Source organism: Aotus nancymaae, unplaced genomic scaffold (genome assembly GCF_030222135.1).
Source record: "Aotus nancymaae isolate 86718 unplaced genomic scaffold, 86718_ANA_hifiasm-v0.15.2.pri h1tg000051l, whole genome shotgun sequence".
NCBI lineage: Eukaryota > Metazoa > Chordata > Mammalia > Primates > Aotidae > Aotus > Aotus nancymaae.
The window spans coordinates 709,396-728,951 of record NW_026988465.1 but is presented as its reverse complement, the minus strand read 5'-3'; the positions used below and the strand labels follow the sequence as shown (position 1 = coordinate 728,951).

The 19,556-nt window shown below is 51.2% G+C and overlaps 1 protein-coding gene and 1 long non-coding RNA gene across 2 annotated transcripts; one reads left to right on the top strand and one right to left on the bottom strand.

The window, feature by feature from the left end:
• Positions 1-960: 960 nt before the first annotated feature.
• Positions 961-9,893, bottom strand: PSMG4 (proteasome assembly chaperone 4). The gene is given in 5 exon segments (XM_064362942.1): positions 961-1,154; positions 4,114-4,153; positions 4,156-4,244; positions 4,693-4,768; positions 9,645-9,893. Coding segments are annotated over 5 exon segments (501 nt in total). The 5' UTR covers positions 9,819-9,893; the 3' UTR covers positions 961-1,032.
• LOC105708693 (uncharacterized) lies at positions 8,514-15,881 on the top strand. The gene is made up of 3 exons (XR_001105368.2): positions 8,514-9,041; positions 12,379-13,717; positions 14,010-15,881. It is a non-coding gene; the product is annotated as an uncharacterized LOC105708693 (long non-coding RNA).
• The last annotated feature ends 3,675 nt before the right edge of the window (positions 15,882-19,556 follow it).

Below are 19,556 nucleotides of genomic sequence, written 5' to 3'. Positions count from 1 at the left end.
CATGTTACAGGGTCCTGAACCATCTGCCTCTGAACTAAAGGGTTCAGATGGACCCTAAAGATTAGGAAGTTCTTTGCCAGTGGTCCTCAACCTTGCCTGCGGAGAGGCACCAGGGGAGCTTTCAATCCTGCCAAAGCCTGGGCCCCAGACCATCTGAACCTCTGGAGAAGGGCCAAGACCGGAACCTACTTCAAGTGGTAGGATTAAAGATTAAAGGCTGAGGAGTACAAATGACCAAAGCAGATGCCTGAGGCACTCTGGATTGGGGACAGAAGAGAGGGAAGAAGGGAAGATGATGAAATGACAGGAAGAGCAAGAAGGACCTGAAGCCTCTGAATCCATAAAAAGGGGATAAAACCATAATTGACATCTAACTGCCATAGTTTGCAAAGCATTTCTACCCACCTACTTAATCTTAACAAGAATTGATCAATGTGGGGATTACTCCCACTTCACAGATGAGGAGACAGCCTAGAGAAGTCAGACTTCACCAGACCACAAATGTAGTAATGGGGCAACATAGGGAGGTGCTCAAATGCAGGCCCAAGAGAGAACACAGCAGAAAAGGAGTCCCCAGAGGAAGGGTTTAGGGAGAACACAGCAAGAAGAGAAGTGCCCTGGGGAGGGGTCACTGCAATGAAGAGATCAAGGCATCAATTCACAAGGCAGAATTCTGAGGAATGCACACACAAACCTAAAGCATATTTATAAAGCACTTTAATTCTAGATGTACATAACAGTCATGTCTGATTGAAACTCTTGTAGATTAGATTACAGCCTTCAATCCCAACAGAAATCCCATTTCATCCCTCTAGCGCTCAGAGCCAAATGAGGACGTGTGTACCTCCCACTCTGCCTCGCCTTCCCCAGGTGGCTCAGTATAAGCCTTTTGGCCCACACACCGCTGAGAAGGAAGCTCAGATTAACCCCTTAAAAACAAAATGGGAAAGCAGCCTGATGACAAATCAAAATTCAACTGTTTATTTACATGTACATTGTACATAAGTCACAATCCTCACTGCTGCCACTCAGCTAGAACTTGTCGGGGAAAGCCTCCATCTCTTCCTTGATCCTGTTTTCTACAAGTAATGCGAAGTTACTGTCTGTGGTTTGAAGGTTATAGCTGACAAACACCTGTTTGTTGGTCTTCCTGGCTAAAAAGAGAAAACACATTGGTATAGCCACTCCTGAAACACTGCAGGCCCATGTTCCTCACACCCACAGGCAGCTGGGAAATGCTCGGAAAGAGGATGGGGTTGGAGGGAGAGAAGAAAGCTCTCATCTCCACGCCTCTCTTCAGACAGGTGCTGCAAATGCAGACGAGTCACTCAGGCCTCTCCCAGTCTCTGCACCTGACCCAGGGTTCTGAAGTGCAGGCCCCACCTCAGCAGCCTCCCTGGGACTTGTTTGAGAGGCACCTCCTGGGCCCCGCCCAGCCCTCCTGAACCAGAAAGCCAGGATGTGGGGCCAGCTGTCTTGGGGAACAGGCCCTGCAGGTGCCCTGCACTGCTTAAGAACTTCAGCTCTACACAGACGGGTTTTTGGTGTTCTCATTTTTTCTTAATTTTTTAAAAACACAAAAAATATTTAAAATATTAAAGTTCTCCTTCAGCACCACCCCACCCCTAACCAGTTCCACTTCTCTCCCAATGTAATTCTACATTTCCATGTATTTGCATGTTGTGTGTATACACACATACATATTCATGTGTGTGTATATATAGATAGGCATATGGACACACATGTAATTTTCTAGTGAATCAAAGTTTTAGCCCCTTTCCACAGAATCAATAAAAAATAGCTGAGGTGCACATTGGGCCAACTGCAAAAATCAAACAGAGTCACATGCCCAGAATCTAAAAGCTGATAGCCTGAAAACATGTGGGCAGGAAGGCTAAGGCAGCTCAATGCTGCCTGCCCCACTGCGGGGCCTCCTCCCTCAGCCTCCCCCACACCCACACCCAGGGCCGGTGCAGGATCTACTCACCCCGGAGAGGCACTGACCTGTCCCCACCTCTGCATATGGTAACCATGTACTTAGCCTCATCACCAAAATGCAGAAAGGTGGTGCGGTGAGGCTGAGGGGCACCCGGCCACCTGCACCATTACTAAAGGCCTATTTAGAACACACGTCACAGGATCTCATACAGGCGGCAGTTCTGTCCTTTCAGCTGCTGCTGTCTGAGCTACAGTCCCACGAAGAACCCTGAGAGGCAGCGTCGCTCGGGGTGCAGGTGCGGGCACAGGCCCCATCATGGCCTAGACGCATCTTCCAGCTTTGTTTGTAAATTGAGGAAGGAGAGAGCCCAGGACCCCAAAGGCCTGTTTTTCTGCTGTATCAGGCTCGGTGATGTTTAGGGCTGAAAGGGTCTTGGGTATTACTTAACTGACTGTCCTTACAGGGCAGCCAATGCACCTATGAGAAAATGAGATGGTGGCGAGCCCACCCTCTGCCTGAGGACAGCTGCTGAATTGTATGGCATGTGTTTACAGCTCGGTAAAGCGGTTTTTCTTGTTTAAAAAAAGGAATGTGTGCGGAGAAAGGTGGCTGTTCAGTTATTCCAAGAGCTGGTGTTTAAAGAACAGCTTACAGTACTTAGCACAGAGCCTCCCACTGCTGTGCTGGGTGTAGTATGCCCCACAGGCAGACAGCTGTGCCCAGTTATCTGCTCAGCCCTGCGGGGACCAGCCTCACCCTTTCCTAGCTCCATTAGGCAGGCTGGGGCCACTCGTGTAGAGGGTGATCTGAAGGCAGGCAATGTGGTAGGAAGCTGGGGCTCACCAAGGCTGGCCAGGAGTCTATAAGTCACACCCTGCCCTCTCCCAGGGGCAGGAAGATCCCCTCTACCCCAAGGGGGCCCCCTGGGATTCCAATTGCTCTAACTGCAGAGACAGGACTTCCGGGAAACAAAGCTGTGTGTGGAGGCATCATCCCCCTCAGACCCAAGCTGTGCCCTCCAGAGCCATAGGAGGGTGGGTCCCCTTGGCCACACCAACTCCTGCAATGCTTCCAGAGCTACTCAGAACCCCCCAGGCCTTCCCTTTCCCTACTTGCTTTCATCTCCCACGTAAGATACTGATTCGGGACACCGCACCCTTTTCATTACAGTGCATTTTCAACTTTAGGGCCAAGGCCCGGGCTCGAGACAACTGGCACAGCACAGGACTTTGCTGGACACCCCCTTCTTGGTCTGAGCTCTGCAGCACCAGTCCCATCAGAGATGCTGGAAGCCACAGCACACTCGACTCGTCGAGATACTGAGAACCCCTTTTTTGCATATAGATAACGAGGCCTCCATCTCACAGATATTCTGGAGCCTAATTTACCTTATTGATATAGAAGTTATTTACAGCCTGCCAGACAAGCTCACAGCACCTTCTCTACTGGAGTGTGTCTCTGCAACCCCACCCAGCTTTCTGTCTGTATAAATATGAATACCTTCCTGAGCCTTCTCCCACCAGCCAGGGCCACACAGTAACCTGTTCCATCTAAGTGTGCTACCCCTTACCTATTCACAAACACAAAGTAACACACAGACACAAAAGGGGGCTTTTACTTTCATGTGGCTCAGAAAAAGATGTAAACACAAAGAGGGAAGGACGGCAATTGGGAAATCGGGGCGAAAGCTAACCAGGAATTCTATCTTCTTTGTAACCTTTCTGTAAATTTTAAATTACTTCCTAGTTAAAAATTACCAAAGTAACTTACAAGTCAAGTCTCTACCTCCAGGGGAGTGGAAAAGAATACTGCGAATTCCTGAAATGCTGAACTGTGTCCTCCCTGACCTCCGTCCTCTCCACACACTGCCCTGGGCCTGCTGGGGACGCTCCACCCTGCCCTGCCTTCCCGCACTTGCCAGCGCTCCCTGGGGCCACATGCCATGCTGTTCATGTGTATTCGCCTCAGTGTGACTGACACAGAGGTTCCGGCTTATCAGGAATCAGGAATCAGGTCCTTCTCTGCCCAAGACAGAGAGGGGCTCCGTCACTGACTCCACAGCAGAAGCAGCTGGGCGTGCTGGAGATGACCAGGCCTGGGCAGGAGATAGACATCCTGTGCACACCAGCCACAGGCACTGGGGCTGGGCATCGCAGAACACACAGCATCCTTACCTGGCCCAGCTGGGTATGTACAGGAAGTATGTGCTGGAGTGTGGGAGGGGCGGAGCCTTCAGCCTCACTGCCTTTGCTTAATCCCCACTCTACGCCACACTCGCAGGCCAGGCCAGTCTCCCTTCCCAGCCCTAAGGGGTATCACACTGTGAGTGAAGGACAGTCCTTCCTGCACAGAGGTGACACCTACTCCACCAGCTGCACTGACTCCTCCTAAGACCCTGGAGGCTACACCTCGAGCCACTGCGCACAGGGGCTGTGGGCACTGCTCACTCTCTTCTCCCAGGAGGAGGTGATGCACTTATGAAAGGGAAATCGGCTCGTGGACTCAAGGACGCAGCCAAGGACGAAGTGGGCGTCCTCTGGGAACAGGCCAGCCCTGGCACAGTGGCGGTGACAGGTGGGCACGGATGTGTCCCTTAAAGAAGGCACAACATGCAAAGGTCTGAGCTTCCCAGCAGCAATGAGGTGATTGCTCTTAGCATAAAGATTCTTTACTTCCAAAGGGACTTGCCTCATGATTCCACTACAGTGGGGCTCCCACCTGGCTGGCTTGCAGCTCCAGCCGTGGGTACGTACCTAGGCGCTGGGCAAGGCCAGTGGAGGTCGTGTCGGAAGTGTCTCCAAGGAGAGAGGTAGACACAGGGATGGAGTCCTAAAAGAAAAGCAAAGGGCACTGCAGCTTCTCCAGCCCCCGCAGGCCAGCCACACTTCTGGCGTCGGGGCTTCCGATTCTTCACAAGGGCGGCAGTGGCAGATTCTGAGAGGGCAGACACAGGTACCGAGGGAAAGAGGGGGTGGCATCCGTCAACAGCCAAGTAGGTAGACCCCATGTCACATACAAGGTCGATATAGTTGGGACAGATGAAGATGGAACCACAGTGCTGTTAATAAGTTTCAGGACCAATTTCACATGAAGGGCTCGTTTTAGGGTCTGAAACTCCAAAGCATGCTGAATGAAGGTCAACATTACAACCAAAAGGGAAGCAAACAAGATCATTAAGGCCACAGCAAGAAGGAAGTGACTCCCAGTCTGGGCACCAGGGCGCCCCACAGCAGCTAGCACAGAGGCCGGACGCCTAATCTCCCCATCTCAGCCTATGAGGGAGCATGCCACTCCAGCCCCTGCAGGCTCCTCGGGGTCAGCAAGTGCCCTATGACTTTGAGAAAGGGCACCAGCCACCAGCATCCAAATAGGGAAAATAACAACTTCTGAACATGCTTGGCCAACCTCATTTCAGACAAGAAGCGATAAGGTGAAACAAGCAGCACCAGTGATGCTCACATCAACAAATGGGCCCTTCGGAGACGCGGGGGTAACCTGCTCCCAACTACTTTGGGAGTAATCTCTCACCATTAAAAATGTCTAGCTAGTCCCATAATCCCAGCACTCTGGGAGCCTGTGGAGGCAGGACTGCTTGAGACCAGGAGTTTGAGACCAGCCTGGGCAATGAAGTGAGACCCTGTTTCTACATTTTTATTAAAAGAAAAAAAAAAGTAAAGAAGGTCTAGCTTAAAAGAAAAATAAAAAAACTTATTGGTAATATGGCCAAAATTGATTTTATCAAAATAGCAGATTTCTAGGATGAGCAGCCTGGATACAGAGGTCTGAGAATCTTGGAAAGTGGCAAGATTTTTAGAGGTACAGAGACTTTGGGGTTTGGTCCCCCTGCCACCCAACTGTCCTGGTGGGGACAAGCGAACTGACAAACAGCTACTGCGTGGCCGACAGTGCAGCAGGGAACAGACCAAAGGCGCTGCTCATCTCCTAAAGGCTCGAAGCCACTTTACAAAAGACAGATTCTGTTCAGGGTTAGAAAAGACAGGAGATCAAAACACACAGAAGGATGAAAGCATTTACTGTACGCTTTTTCACCGAAAACGATACAAAAAAATATGATCTTAATGAGCCTGCTCTACACAGATTCCTCAAGTTCAACATTTAGCTGCACGGTAATAGTATTTACAGTTAAACCTCCTAGAAAAAAAGAAAACCTACCTTACCCAGGGTGGTCTTTTCCACCAAAAGTAAAATGTAAAGCCCTTCGTGTTACCCTTCTTCACAGTTTATTATTTCTAAAATCACACCAGGACTGCGGTCTCACAGCAGATGCATACCCAGAGGCTTTGCTGCAGCTGAAGCACCACCTTCCACTCCTAGAAACCAGCTGGGGGTCCAAGAATCCTGGAACAGGCAGGGGCCCAGGTCCCAAGGCCAACTTCCCTCAGGCTGGTAGGACTCAGTGTCACCAGTCCTACAGCCTCTGGGCGCCAAAAATCCCTGCTCAATCCAAGGTCAGCCAGCTCCAGGTTGCATGGTTTCTGTTCCCTACAGTCTTACACACAGGAGTTTGGGGAAGCGGGAGGAAGGAGATCTCACACATCATCTGGAGCCATTCTCCACTGGTAAAATTCCTGAGAGGGGCCAAAGAGTAAGGAGTTTAGGCTTTATGGGCTACAAAGTCTCTATCAGAACTTCTCAGTCCTGCCACCAAAGTGCAAAAGCTCCCATAGACTCTACCTGCACGGACGGTAGATGAAGGGCCAGCCCACGGGCCACAGGAAGCTTGTGCTTCCTGCCTTAGGCTAAGGCCTGCACCTCTTTTCCCCAGCTGGCTCAGCCCTCTGCCCCTGGCGAGAACTCCCAGGCACACTGTGGCCAGTGAAGAGTGGGGCTGGACTTCTGACAGGTCAGATAACTGAATCAGTCCCCTGTTCCTTTCCCTGCCTGGCCTTGCTGGAGGGTCTCTTTCCAGATGAGAAAATACACCCCACTGGGAGCTGTGACCACCATGTGGTGGGGTGACCAAAGCCGCCCACAAGAGGAGCCTACTTCTTCCAAACTTACTAGCCCAAACCAACACTTCACGAAGGGGCACAAGGAAGCGACACCAGATCTGACCAGTGCCCAAAGCCTTGCCCACTATTACTAAAGCCTTGGGATTAAGGAAAGAATGAGAGGTGGCACAGAGCACACGGCCCCACCCATCACCCCGGTGCCCACAGGCCTCCTCCACTGCTGCCTGCTCAAAGGCCCACCACCAGGACCCTCCAGAAAATTAAAAAAAAAAAAAAATAGGAAACCACCCAGGAAGTCCCACAGACCACATGGCTAAAAACAACAGAGGTTTATTTAAAGTAAGGAAACACCCAGGAAAAGAAAAGCAAGAAAAGAATTCAAACGCCATCTCCTTCCCGAGGCCTTTCCAGGGACTGTCAGGCACAACTAAAGGGCTCGCCCATGACTTCCTGCCCCCAGCATCCTCAGTCTTCACTGCCTGACTAGCTTCAGAATAGTCTCACTAAGGGGGCCTCCCTCATTCATTCCACTGGGCCATAGAGAGCAGTGCATCAGGAGCTAGGGATACACACACTCACTCTGGACAAGCAGACAAACCTCACCGTGGAACACTCAACAGCTGAGAGTGAGCTAACAAGGCCAGAAGACCAGCACTGCTGAGTGTGAGGGCAGGGAGGAGTTCTAAGAGGTAACAGAGCCCGAAGGTCACTCGAGTCTTTGGGTGCTCTGAGTTCACCTCATGAAAGGTTTTGAGCAGAGAAATGTAAATATCCAACTTCGGTCTTAAAACTATCATTCTGTTGCTCTGGTTACAAGGCAGTGTTGTGGCCTGAATTGCATCCCCGCAAAAAATATGCTGAAGTGCTAACCTCTGGGTACCTATGAATGTGACCTTGTTTGGAAATAGGGTCTCTGCAGATGTAATTAAGATGTAATTCAGGCTGGGAGCAGCGGCTCATGCCTGTAATCCCAGCACTTTGGGAGGCCAAGGCAGGCGGGTCACAAGGTCAGGAGTTCGAGACCAGCCTGGCCAACAGAGTGAAACCTCAGCTCTACTAAAAATACAAAAATTAGCCCAGCATGATGGCGCGTGCCTGTAATCCCAGCTACTCGGGAGGCTGAGGCAGGAGAATTACTTGAACCTGCAAGGCACAGCTTGCAGTGAGCCGAGATCGCGCCATTGCACTCCAGCCTGGGTGGCAGAGCAAGTCTTAATCTCAAAAAAAAAAAAAAAAAAAAATCTAATTTAAGACAAGGTTATACTGGAGTAGGGTGGGCCCTTAATCCAACATTACTGATGTCCTTTTGAGAAAAGAGTCAGACTGACTTTGGGAGACTGAGGAAGGAGGATCATCGCTTGAGGCCAGGAGTTCAAGAACAGCCTGAGCAAAATAGTGAGACCTCCCCCATCTCCAAAAAAAAAAAAAAAAAAAATTAGCCAGGTGTGGTGGCACATGTCTGTAGTCCTAGCTACTCGGGAGGCTGAGGAAGAAGGGTCACTTGAGCCCAGGAGTTTGAGGTGACAGTGAGCTACAATAATGCCACTGTACTCCAGCTTGGGTGACAGAGAGAGGCCTTGTCTCTTAAAAAAAAAAAAAAAAAAAAAAAAAAAAAACAGAAGAGAAGAGGCTGGTCCGAGTGCAGTGGTGTTTACAACTAACCGATCACAACCAGTCAGATTTCCTGTTCCTTTTCCACTCCCACCGCTCCACTTGACTAGCATAAAATAAATAAATAAAAATGTTTAATGTTTTAAAAGGAAGAGGGAAATACAGAGAGACACACAGGGAAAGAAGGACATGTGATGGCAGAGGCAGAGACTGGAGTGAGGCATCCGCAAGCCAAGGACCACGCAGTATCGCCAGCACCATAAGAAGCAGAGAGAGGCATGGGATGGTTTCTCCATCGGGGCCTCCAGGAGGAACCAACTCAGCCGCCACCGTGATTTCAGACTTCTGGCCTACGGAACTGTGAGAATAAACCTCTGTTGTTTTAGGCCACCAGATCAGTGACACTTCCCGACAGCAGCCCCAAGAAATCAGGAGACACCAGGCAGCGACGCGGAACGCCGGAAAGGCGGGAGAGGAGGGGAGATGGTGATGTCCCAGGCTCGGCCCAGCGTGGCAAGGTGAAGGAGGTGACGGGGTCTTGGGTTTTGTCTGCTTTGACTGGCAGCAGTGCCTGGACAATCAGCGCGTGGAATGCTGAGAAAGAGGAGTGTGAAGAAAGAGGAATCAAAGACGACAGCGAGGCTCCGAGCGCACAGCCAGGAGGATGGAGCTGCCATTACAGGGCCGCGCAGGCAGAGGGAGGGAAAGGTTTGGGGGACAGAGCCTGGCGTGCGCCTGTTGCGAGGTGCCTGAGACATCAAGTGGAGAAGGAGGAGTCCCCTAAAAATTATCAGTGTGGTCAAAATCCAGATGGCACGAGAGCTACGAGGTAGACGAGTCCCCCAGCGCGCGCGTGGCGAGGAGAGGCCCAAGACATTCTGACCTACAGAGACCACGGGACGCAGCCGTGGGACGGCGGGACAGGGAGAGGGGCTCGGGGCCCGCGCTCAGCTCCCGGAGTGGTGCAGGCCCGGGCGCCCGCGGGTTCCCTAAGACATCCCGCGGGAGGACGTCGGGGAAGTCGGGCGACCAGTGGAGCCAGGAGAGGCCTGGGGCTCGCGCGTCCCCGCGCCCCCGCGCGCCCGCCCCGCCGCCCGCTCCCTCTGCCGTCGGGCACTCACGTAGCGGCTGCACATGGCCACGGCGAGGTTGCGCAGGTGCGGCGTGGCCCCCACCCACAGGAACAGCGAGTCCGTCAGCCGCATGACGTGGAAGTGGACCAGCTGCTCCCACAGCCTCGCGCTGAAGTTGTGCAGGGAGACGTCCCAGCCTGCGGCGGCCACCGGACCCTCCATGCCGCCCACAGCTCCGGGCCCACAGCGCTGAACCCAGGTCTTCACCGCCGCCCGCCGGACCAGACCCGATCGAGCGAGCGCCGAGAGGCCGAGCGTGCTTTCGCTTTCGGTCCCGGAGGGGCAGGGTGAGGGGCGTGGTCAGGGCGGGGCGAGCTCGGAAGGGGCTTGGGTTGGGGGCGTGGTCGGGGCGGTCCTGCGGCTGCCGGTCCTACGCTGAGTAGACCAAGACTTAGCCTCGCCGTTCCGGGCTGTCCTGCCAGCCTCTCCCTCACTCCAGTACCTCTCTGGATGCGCCGGGAAAACCCATTTTAGTCGCAGAGTCCGACGGTGACCTCTAGGAGCCCACGGGCGCCCAGCAGAACTCTCCCTCGCTTTGTTCCCCGCCCCCACGCTAATTAATATATTATTATTGAGATGGGGCATTCAAGGACTGAAGCCAGCCGCACCACCCTCCCAGGCCTTGACACTGCGCCCTACAGACATTCACTTTAATTAGTTCTTTAAGCACTCTGAGAACGGCCATCTCCTAGCAGCCCTTTAACTCCAGGGAGGCCTCCATTGTAGCTAGCCCTAGTAAGAATGGCAAGGGTACTGGGAGAAAGCCTTTAGAAAGGAAAACTGTGTCTACTAAGTTGTCAGGAGGATGGGCAGGCACCCTTTTGGACGCCGAGCCCCAAGCTGCAATCGTGTACAAGCATGGGCCTCGGACTACCCCCTTAACCTCCCTGAGACTCAGTTTCCTCATTTGCAAAATGCAAATAAGAACAGGTGCTTTTCAGAGAAGTAGAAAGGATCGCAATAGAATTTCATGGGAAACACCACGAATCATCCCATTGTCATACCCATGGAGAGACCCCTTAATTTAAACTCTTTGGGACATTACAGAGTTGAAATAAGGAAGGCTTCAATGGGTTGAGAAGGTGGGAAAAGAAAACAGCCCATTTTGTCAGATTCTGTTACACCTGACTTTAGGATTTAACTTGGAACCCCATAAAAGATCTGCTTTTTAAATCTCTAATAGATCTAAGTTGACTAAATTGAAATTTAAGAGGGCATTTTCCATCGCTTTGTTCTATTTGCTATTTATCGATGATTCAATGATACAGTTAGCTTTCAGGTCAATAAACAGCTTTATTAAAATGTGATTAACACACAATAACTGCACGTATTTCAAGCGTACAAATTGAAGTCTTGACACCTGTATAACCAGTGAAGCCATCACAGTCCACAGAGTGAATGCGTCCAGTACCCCTCTTGCTCCTCAGTAATCACTCCTGCCCCCAACCACTGATCTGTTTCCTGCCACACAGATGAGTTTGCGTTTTCCTGAGTTTTATATCAGCAGAATCACGCCATATGTACTGTTTTTTGTCTGGCTTCTTTCCTTCATAATTATCTTGGGTTCATCTGTGTGTGTGTCAATAACTTGTGTCTTAGTATTGCTAAGCAGTGCCCCATTGTATAGCTATACCACGGCTGTTTATCCCTTTACATTGTGATCAAAATAGATGGAACCAAAATACATGCCCCTTCATTAGCTAGGAAGACCCAAAGTTTAAGGAAACAAAGTTACCTGCCGGTGAAGAGTTCAAGGCCTGGCTGGCATGGCAAATTTCTAAATCTGGATCGTAAGGATGGTTTCACTGGTTATCCATGTGTCAAAATGTCAGTGCTCCTCTCTGTCTCCAGCTGTGTTCTGTCACTGCTGGGGGAACACACAGGCAGGGGGTCACAGCCAATCATGCCCAACATCAGCGTCGTGGAACCCTGCCCTGCAGTCCCTAGACAGAGTCCTTTCTCACTACCCTTGACTATGCTCCCCAAGCCCTGAGCTGACCCAAGTCCAGGTTCAGCAGACGCCCTTGCTTCCGATGTTATGAAGAAAATAGGCTGGGCGCAGTAGCTCATGCTTGTAATCCCAACACTTTGGGAGGCCAAGAGGGAAGGATCACCTGAGGTCAGGAGTTCAAGACCAACCTGGCCAACATAGTAAAGCCCTATCTCTACTAAAAATACAAAAACTAGCCAAGCATGGTGGTCCACGCCTTTAATCCCAGCTACTCAGGATGCTGAGGAAGGAGAATTACTTGAACCCAGGAGGCGGAGGTTGCAGTGAGCTGGATTGCGCCAGTGCTCTCCAGCCTGGGCCACAAGAGCAAAAGTCCGTGGAAAGAAAAGAAAAGAAAGGATAGGAAAGGCAAAGAAAAGAAAAGAGAGGAGAAGAAGAAAGAAGAAAGGTGATCAGGCCACATTTTCCCAACAAAAGGAGAAGTCAAAAGAAAGAAAAGGAAGTAAGGAAGGAGGAAGGAAGGAAGGAGGAAGGAAGGAAGGAGGAAGGAGGGAGAGAGGGAGGAAGGAAGGAAGGAAGGAAGGAAAGAAAAGAAAAAACAGAGGTGATCAGGCCAGATTTTCCCAACTCCTTGTCCCTTTCCTAAAACCCTTCTCTTCACTGGGCACTATCTTACCTTCTGCTCGGTCTGTGATGGTGAGAGAGACCGCTCCTTGCACTGAAGCTCAATCCATCCACCTGTGCTCTGACCCTGTTTTTTCACGTCCTCAGGAACCTCTCTCATTATCTGTGATGGCGTCTCCAAAGAGTCTGCATGTGCCACCTAGGTCCGCTTCAAGAAAGGACTTTTCTCAACTGCTAGAAATCCTCCCTTCTGCTGTGGCCTCCTTCAGAGCCTGCAAACCCTCCCCAGGGTAGCCTACATCTAATAACTGACGGAGGCAGCGTGTGAAAGCCAGGCCACTTTGGCCCAATGCAGGACAACTCACAACTCCGATGGGCCATTTTGGCTCCAGCGTGCCCATAGAGTAAGTCAAGCCTGCCTACTACAAGGCCGGTATCCACCTTACACCATCAAAAGAAATAAAAGATGGATGGTTAGGCGGCTGAATGCAGTCACCCCCAAAAAATATTATGATGCCTTTCTCAGTTCCTGAGCCTGGAACCCAAGAATTGGAGAGGTGACCAGGTCCCCTGCACAACTATGTACAGTAACAATCCCACAGACATTCCCCAAATGATGAACTGAGTGAGAGGCTGGCCACATAGTAGAGAAAGAGGAAGATGCAAACATTTCAAGGGGTAGAGCTGGAATTGAGATCTGGGGACCTGAAGTGTCATCACAGTCCTTCTCTAGATTGGGGAACCATGCATACAGAAACGAAAAATAAATAGAGTCCTGGCTAAAGGTCCACTGGGTCTGTGGACCCATCAGGGGTCATTTTCCTGGTCCTCAAATGTATAATTGGGATATACATACCTGGACATTGGCCCAGCACCCACATTGGGTCCGTGGCCGATAGGGTAGGAGCTATCATAGTGGAGAAAGCCAAATGGAAGCTTCTAAAATTATTTCCCTTCCCCCAGCCGTGCAAGCAAGTCAAAAACAGTACTGCATCCTGGGGAGGATGATGAAAATCAGTGCCACCTGTCAGGAGCCAAAGGGTGCAGTGGTGGTAGTCTTTGTATCTCTATTTAATTCAGCAGCCAAGTCCTAGAAGATGGCAACTGACTTCCATAAACCCAACCAAAAAGCAATCCCAATTGTAGCTGCCATGGCAGGTGTGGGATCTTTGCTAGAGTGGTGTGATAAGGCCTCAGGTACGTGGTATGTCGCCAGGGAGACAGCAAATGCATTCTTTTCTATTCCAATCAGAAGAGGAAGAGAAACAGTTTGCACTCATGTGAGATGGACAATATTCATTTACAGTTTTGCTCAGGATTCTGTCAAATCTCTGCCCTCTGTCTGAAAAGATGGGACTGTCTGGACATTACACAGAATATCACATCGGCGCATTTGCAATTGCCACCTCTGTTTCACCAGTGCCCCTGCTTCAGTCCACGCCTTTGGCCATACAGGGGAATCTCATAGGAATCGCTTAAGAATGAGGTAAGAGCCTTAGCTTTTGGATGGGTCAGGGTGTGGGTGTAAGTTACAAATGGATGACAGTTGCCCCACGGCCTCACTCAGGCAGTGGGTCTGGGTATCTACTTCATGTGGACAGAGCAGTGGCCCAAGGTTGGATTCTAGATAGACTTATGGGCAGTGGGGAATGACCTGGCTGGGCTGGTCAGGGACCTTTGGGGAGAAAGACTGGAAGATAAAAGAGAAGGCCTGGGAAGGTGCATGTGGATGGAGTGTCCATGAAGTGTGAACATTGTTGTTTCATGTTATCGTCCAGCAAACAACATCCACCATGAAAGAGAGATTAAGCAACTACGTAGACAGAATGACTGGGCCAGTGGATGTTAGTCAGCCTCATCTTCCACTATCCCAGGATGGGCACGATGGGCCCAAGGTGGCAGAGATTATGCATGGACCCAACAGCGTGGAATTCTGCTCACCAGGGTTGATTTTGCTCCTGCTGCCACCAAACGTCCTGTCTACCACCAGCAGAGAGCTCAGCTAAGGCTTCAGTATGGCCCCACTCCTCAAAGAGAATGGCCGGCCACGAGGCAGCAAGTTGGTGATGTTGCACTTGTTATAAGTACAATTTTTGATGCTGCAAAAGAAGTAGCACTTGAAATTTCCTCAGCAAGGCAATTTACTTCTATAGAAGGGTGTGGCTCTCAGATGGAACAATGGTGAGTGCACACCTGGACAAGGAGGGGAAGGGGTAATCATACCTGACGGAGGTCTGCCCTACTCTTATGTCATTCCCCCATTGGCTAGGGTTAGACCGCACAGTCTAGTCTAATTCTGATTGGTTATTTTAAAGGGAGCAGGGGTACGAGCTGAAGTGGCAGGGTGGGTAGTTTGGTCGGAAGGATGGTTACAGGCAGGTCAGAGTAGGTAAGCAGGGGTCAAAGCAGGTAACCAGAGCAGGTGACTGGGATGAGGCAGGACTGGACAGGGGACCAAGGGAACAGATGTAAACTACTGATTAGAACTGGTGGAAAAAGTTGTTTACTGAAACTACAAGGAAGTTAAACTTTAAAATAGAGAATTAAAGAATAAGAGAGCTGACTGATTCTTTGCAGAGAAACTTGGGGTTCACTATATCTAACAGACTCCTTCTACCAGAGGAGTCAGCAATTTATTCTTACAGGAATAGAAGCACATTGCAGGTGGGAGTTTGTCTTTCCTGTCCACAGGGCATCAGATAACACCATTCTCCCAGTGCTCCCACATAGAAGTGGGTGAGGGCCATGGGATCCATGGCCACATCACATACTCTGCACCACCCAGAAGCTGTTGCCCACTGAGGGCATGGCTGAAGTGCCAGCTCAGAGATGGCAACTTACAAGGGAGTCAGGGTCCTGTATGCACCCTGAATTAAAGTATTTTCTTTTTTTTTTTTTTTGGAGATAGAGTCTTGCACTGTCACCCAGGCTGAAGTGCAGTGGCACAATCTCCACTCACTGCAACCTCCGCCTCCCAGGTTCAAGTGATTCTCCTGCCTCAGCTTCCTGAGTAGCTTGAGATCAACGGTGTCCGCCACCATACCCGGCTAATTTTTTTGTATTTTTAGTAGAGACGGGGTTTCACTATGTTGGCCAGGCTGGTCTTGAACTCCTGACCTCGTGATCTGCCCACCTGGGATTACAGGGCTGAGCTGCCACGCCCGGCCAATTAAAGTATTTTCTAAGGTGCTGTGTCCCCAGTGAAAAGACTACATGAATCAGGGAACCAAGAGTGGAAGCAGGAGCAGTCGTCTCTTCCAACAGCCCATTGAGGAGAGCAAGCTTCCCAAACCTGCCCCTGTGGACTGCGGGAGTAGAAGCCCCATTTCCGAAAGGGAGAACACTTCCACCTGGACACACAGCAGGAGCCCCACTAAGCAAAAAGCCATGATGGCTGCAGGCCACTGTGGGCTCTTTGGCGAGCTGAGAACAGTCACCATCCTGACAGGGGAGAGTCACCTTGGTCATCAGGAGGAAGAGGGCTGTTCACACCCCATGGGAAGAGGAAGGGAAGTGTTCAGTACGCTCTGATCTACTTGGGCGCCAAAGGGGACTCCCTTGCCCAGTTGTGACAGTAAGTGGAGGAAACAGCAACTCCAGCCTGGGAAGGCAGATCCCCTTGCCAGGGAAGAATTGTCGCCCAGCTGCTGGGAGCACAGGGCCTTCAAGTGTCATCCCCCACAGGGATTCCTTCAGCTGCTGAGAACTGCCTTGCCCAAGGTCCTTCCTGTGGGGACTTTCTGATGAGGACAACGGATTAAAGACATGGCCACTTGGTCCCAATGTGCATGGTCAACTCTGACAGCTGTTTTCGTCCTTTCTTTTCTTTTTCTTTAAAGATGGGGTTTCACCCTGATGGCCAGGCCGGTCTTGAACTCCTGACCTCAGGTGATCCACCCACCTCGGCCTCCTAAAGTGCTAGGATTACAGGCGTGAGCCACCGCACCCGGCCGTTTTCGCCCTTTCGTGGCTGATTTTGCTCCTCGCCTAATCTCTAAAGTGTGCATCTGCAGCCAGCATTGCTCTCAGAGACACAGGTACACCCAGCTGCCTGCAGGCGTTCCCACCTGACTGTTTCCCAGCACGCCCGTGGGTGCAGCCACACAGAGCTCCTCCTCCCTTCCTTCCCCTCTCTCCGTCCCACCCCCAGGCCAGCTTGCCTGCGTTCCCGACAGTGGTGCACATACCAGAGGGCACTCATTTCCCAAACTCCAAGTATAGGACTCTTCCCAGTTATCTCCCATGCTGGCCTGCACTGCTGCTGGGCAGTCTGACATTTCCTTGCTTCTTGATTCACTGGCTTCCAATTTTTCTTTCTCACTATTGCCAGAGAGATCTATAGATAATGCTACGCCCTCTAATAAAAATTCTTTGGTGGTGTGTAACCCAACACCTTTGCAGACACACCAGGCCCCTTACCCAGCTCTGGTCCCCTTCATGTGTGTCCCTGACACCACGCTCAGGTGATAACTCCACAGTTCAGTATCTGCACATCTGTCTGGCCCATGCACACGGCGCCACTGGGTGGGGGCCTGCCCTGCCTTACCTGCCCGAGAGCCTGCTCCTCCTGGGTTCACCCCAACACCACCCCTCAGAAAAGCCTTCCCTGGCTCCAGGCCAGCTGGTGGCAGCTTCTCTTGGCCCTCATTTTTACCTCCCGTAGAGCAATCATTGTATGCAATGTAAAATAAGATACGTTTTATGTAATGGTCTTTCTGCATGCTCGCCTTCCTCTCTGGAAGCTCCTAAGGAGAGCCACAGAGCCTTTCCTCTGCAGTGCAGTGCACGGCCTTGGACCCCGCATGTGAGGCAGACAGCAAATGCTGATTGAATGGCTGAGTGAGAGAGAACACAGAAGGGCCTCACCGCAGGCCTCCTCAGGGTCTTAAGCTCTAGTCCTGGCTCCACCACTCATTATCTCTATACCTTTATTCTAGGTCTCTGTTACCTTAGCTGTAAATTGAGAAGATTGGCTTAGATTGTCTCTAAGGTGCCTTCCCCAGCTAATACCCTATGAAGATCAGATAAGAGAGCAGAATAGTAACAAGAACCCTTCATCGCCGCCGGTGTCATTCTGCAGGTGGCCACTAGGTGGCAGGTGGGAAGGAATCGGGCAGGATGAAAGCTGCTTTTGCTTTCAGAAAGCAATGGGAATCCTTAGATTCCTGCTCCTCCAGAGCAGTCGGCCAGGAACAGTCTTTTCTCCAGGTTCTGCAATTGCAGAATGCTCGATGAAGCACAGGTCCTGGTTCCCGGGTAGTCCACAGCCCACAAATGCAAAACCACCCAGCATCAGAAGGCGAAAGAGGCCGCTTCGAAGAGAAAAGGCAAGGTGGCCTACGGTACTGATTCACCCCCTCCTCTTTCTGTGACCAGCTTAGATCGTGAGCCTTTGTGTCTGGCATGAATTTCATTAAAAACAAAGATTCAAAGATGATGGATAAGAAAACTGCTCTGGGACCAGCTGGGCAAGGTGGCTCACATCTGTAATCCCAGTGCTTTGGGAGGCCCAGGTGGGAGGACTGCCTGAGGTCAGGAGTTTGAGGTCAGCCTGGGCAACACAGTGAGATCTTGTCTCTACAAAAAATGAAAAATTAGCCAGGCGCAGTGGCTCATGCCTGTAATCCCAGCACTTTGGGAGGCCAAGGTGGGTGGAGGTTTGGAGTTCGAGACCAGCCTGATCAACATGGAGAAACCCCATCTCTACTGAAAATACAAAATTAACTGGGTGTGGTGGCGCATGCCTGTAATCCCAGCTACTTGGGAGGCTGAGGCAGGAGAATCACTTGGACCCAGTAGGTGGAGGTTGCAGTGAGCTGAGATTGTGCCATTGCACTCCAGCCTGGGCAACAAGAGCGAAAAAAAAAAAAAAAAAAAAAACCTCCGTCTCAAAAAAGATAGCCAGGCGTGGTGGTGTGTGGTGGTGTGCACCTGTAGTCCTAACTACTTTGGAGGCTGAGGTGGGAGGATCACTTGAGTCCAAGAGTTCCAGGCTGCAGTGAGTTATGATTGTACCACTGCACTCCAGCCTGGGCAACAGAATGAGATATTGTCCCAAAACAACGACAAAAATCTTCCTTTGATCCCCTCTGCTTCCCTCTACAGCAAAACCCCTGGAAAAAGGCTTTCTGTGTGCTGTCTCCAATTCCTCTCTTCCCTTGCTCTTGTGAACTCACTCAAATCAGCATCTTTCCTGACGTTTCACTAAACTGCCTCCACCAAGGCTGCCACGCCACATCGTAGGCTCTTCCTTGATCAATGGGCAGCATTTGACCTTCAGGGCGCTGCTCTGTCTTGGTGCCTCGTCCCTCCAGTCCCCTCGTCCCTCCAGTCCCCTTGTCCCTCCAGTCCCCTCCTTCTCAGGCTCCTCGGCTGGTTCTTCATCATAGTCCCACCTGTGCTGCCGAAGTGTCCAGTGCCCTGTTCTCTGCAGCTCCCCAGCCCATGGCTTAATTCCTTCTGCACACGGATGACTACCACACTGGTTTCTCTGGAGCCAACCTCTCGCCTGAGCTCCAATGCATATGGTCAGCTGCCTACTCAGCATCTCCATCAGAAACCTCCAACTTACTGTGGGGTTTCCCTCTAAGCCTGCTTTCCCACAGCCTTCCCCATCTCTGAAAGCAGCCCCTGCATTCTTCCAGGTGTGGGTCCCAGCTGTCCCCACGCACCCTTCACAAGCACAGACAAAACACTTTGGCCAGCAGCAGCCGTTTCCCAGCACACAAAAGAAGAAGGCTTGCCCAAGTTCTGATGTCATCAGGCCCTGGTTCAAAAGGAAAAATAGAATAATCCTGTTTGGTCCAGAGGGAAAAAGACTTAAAGTGGATGGAAACAAGTTAAGCCTCACATCTCTGTGATCCATAGGCAGAATCGACCAGGATGAGATTTTTCTATAACTCTTCCTAAAATGTCAACAGTTTTCTTAACCGAGCAAGTGTCAATACAGCCCTGCCCTACCCAGAGGACAGCTGTGGCCTTAGACCCTGGGCAACCCCTCCAAAGGGCATGAAGGAGGTACCCTCTGTTCACTCCACCCGACCCCTGTTGCTGTGGACGTGGGGGCAGCAGGAGCCCAAATTTTCCCTCCCTAGCCCTGCCCCTGTGATGTCAGCCCTGGGCTCTGGCTCAGGAGGAACCATGAGTGATGAATAAAAAGATTCCTCCCCATCAGGCTGGGGCAGGCCGGCTTTTTTACCCACTTGCTTTAAGGAAGGGCAGTAACAAGATGGCAGATTAAGCACAGCAAAACAGAAAGAGGTTTCCAGCACAAGAGCAGTTGGGCAGTTGGTCCTCACCTTGCTGACCCTTTCTTCCAGCAGGTT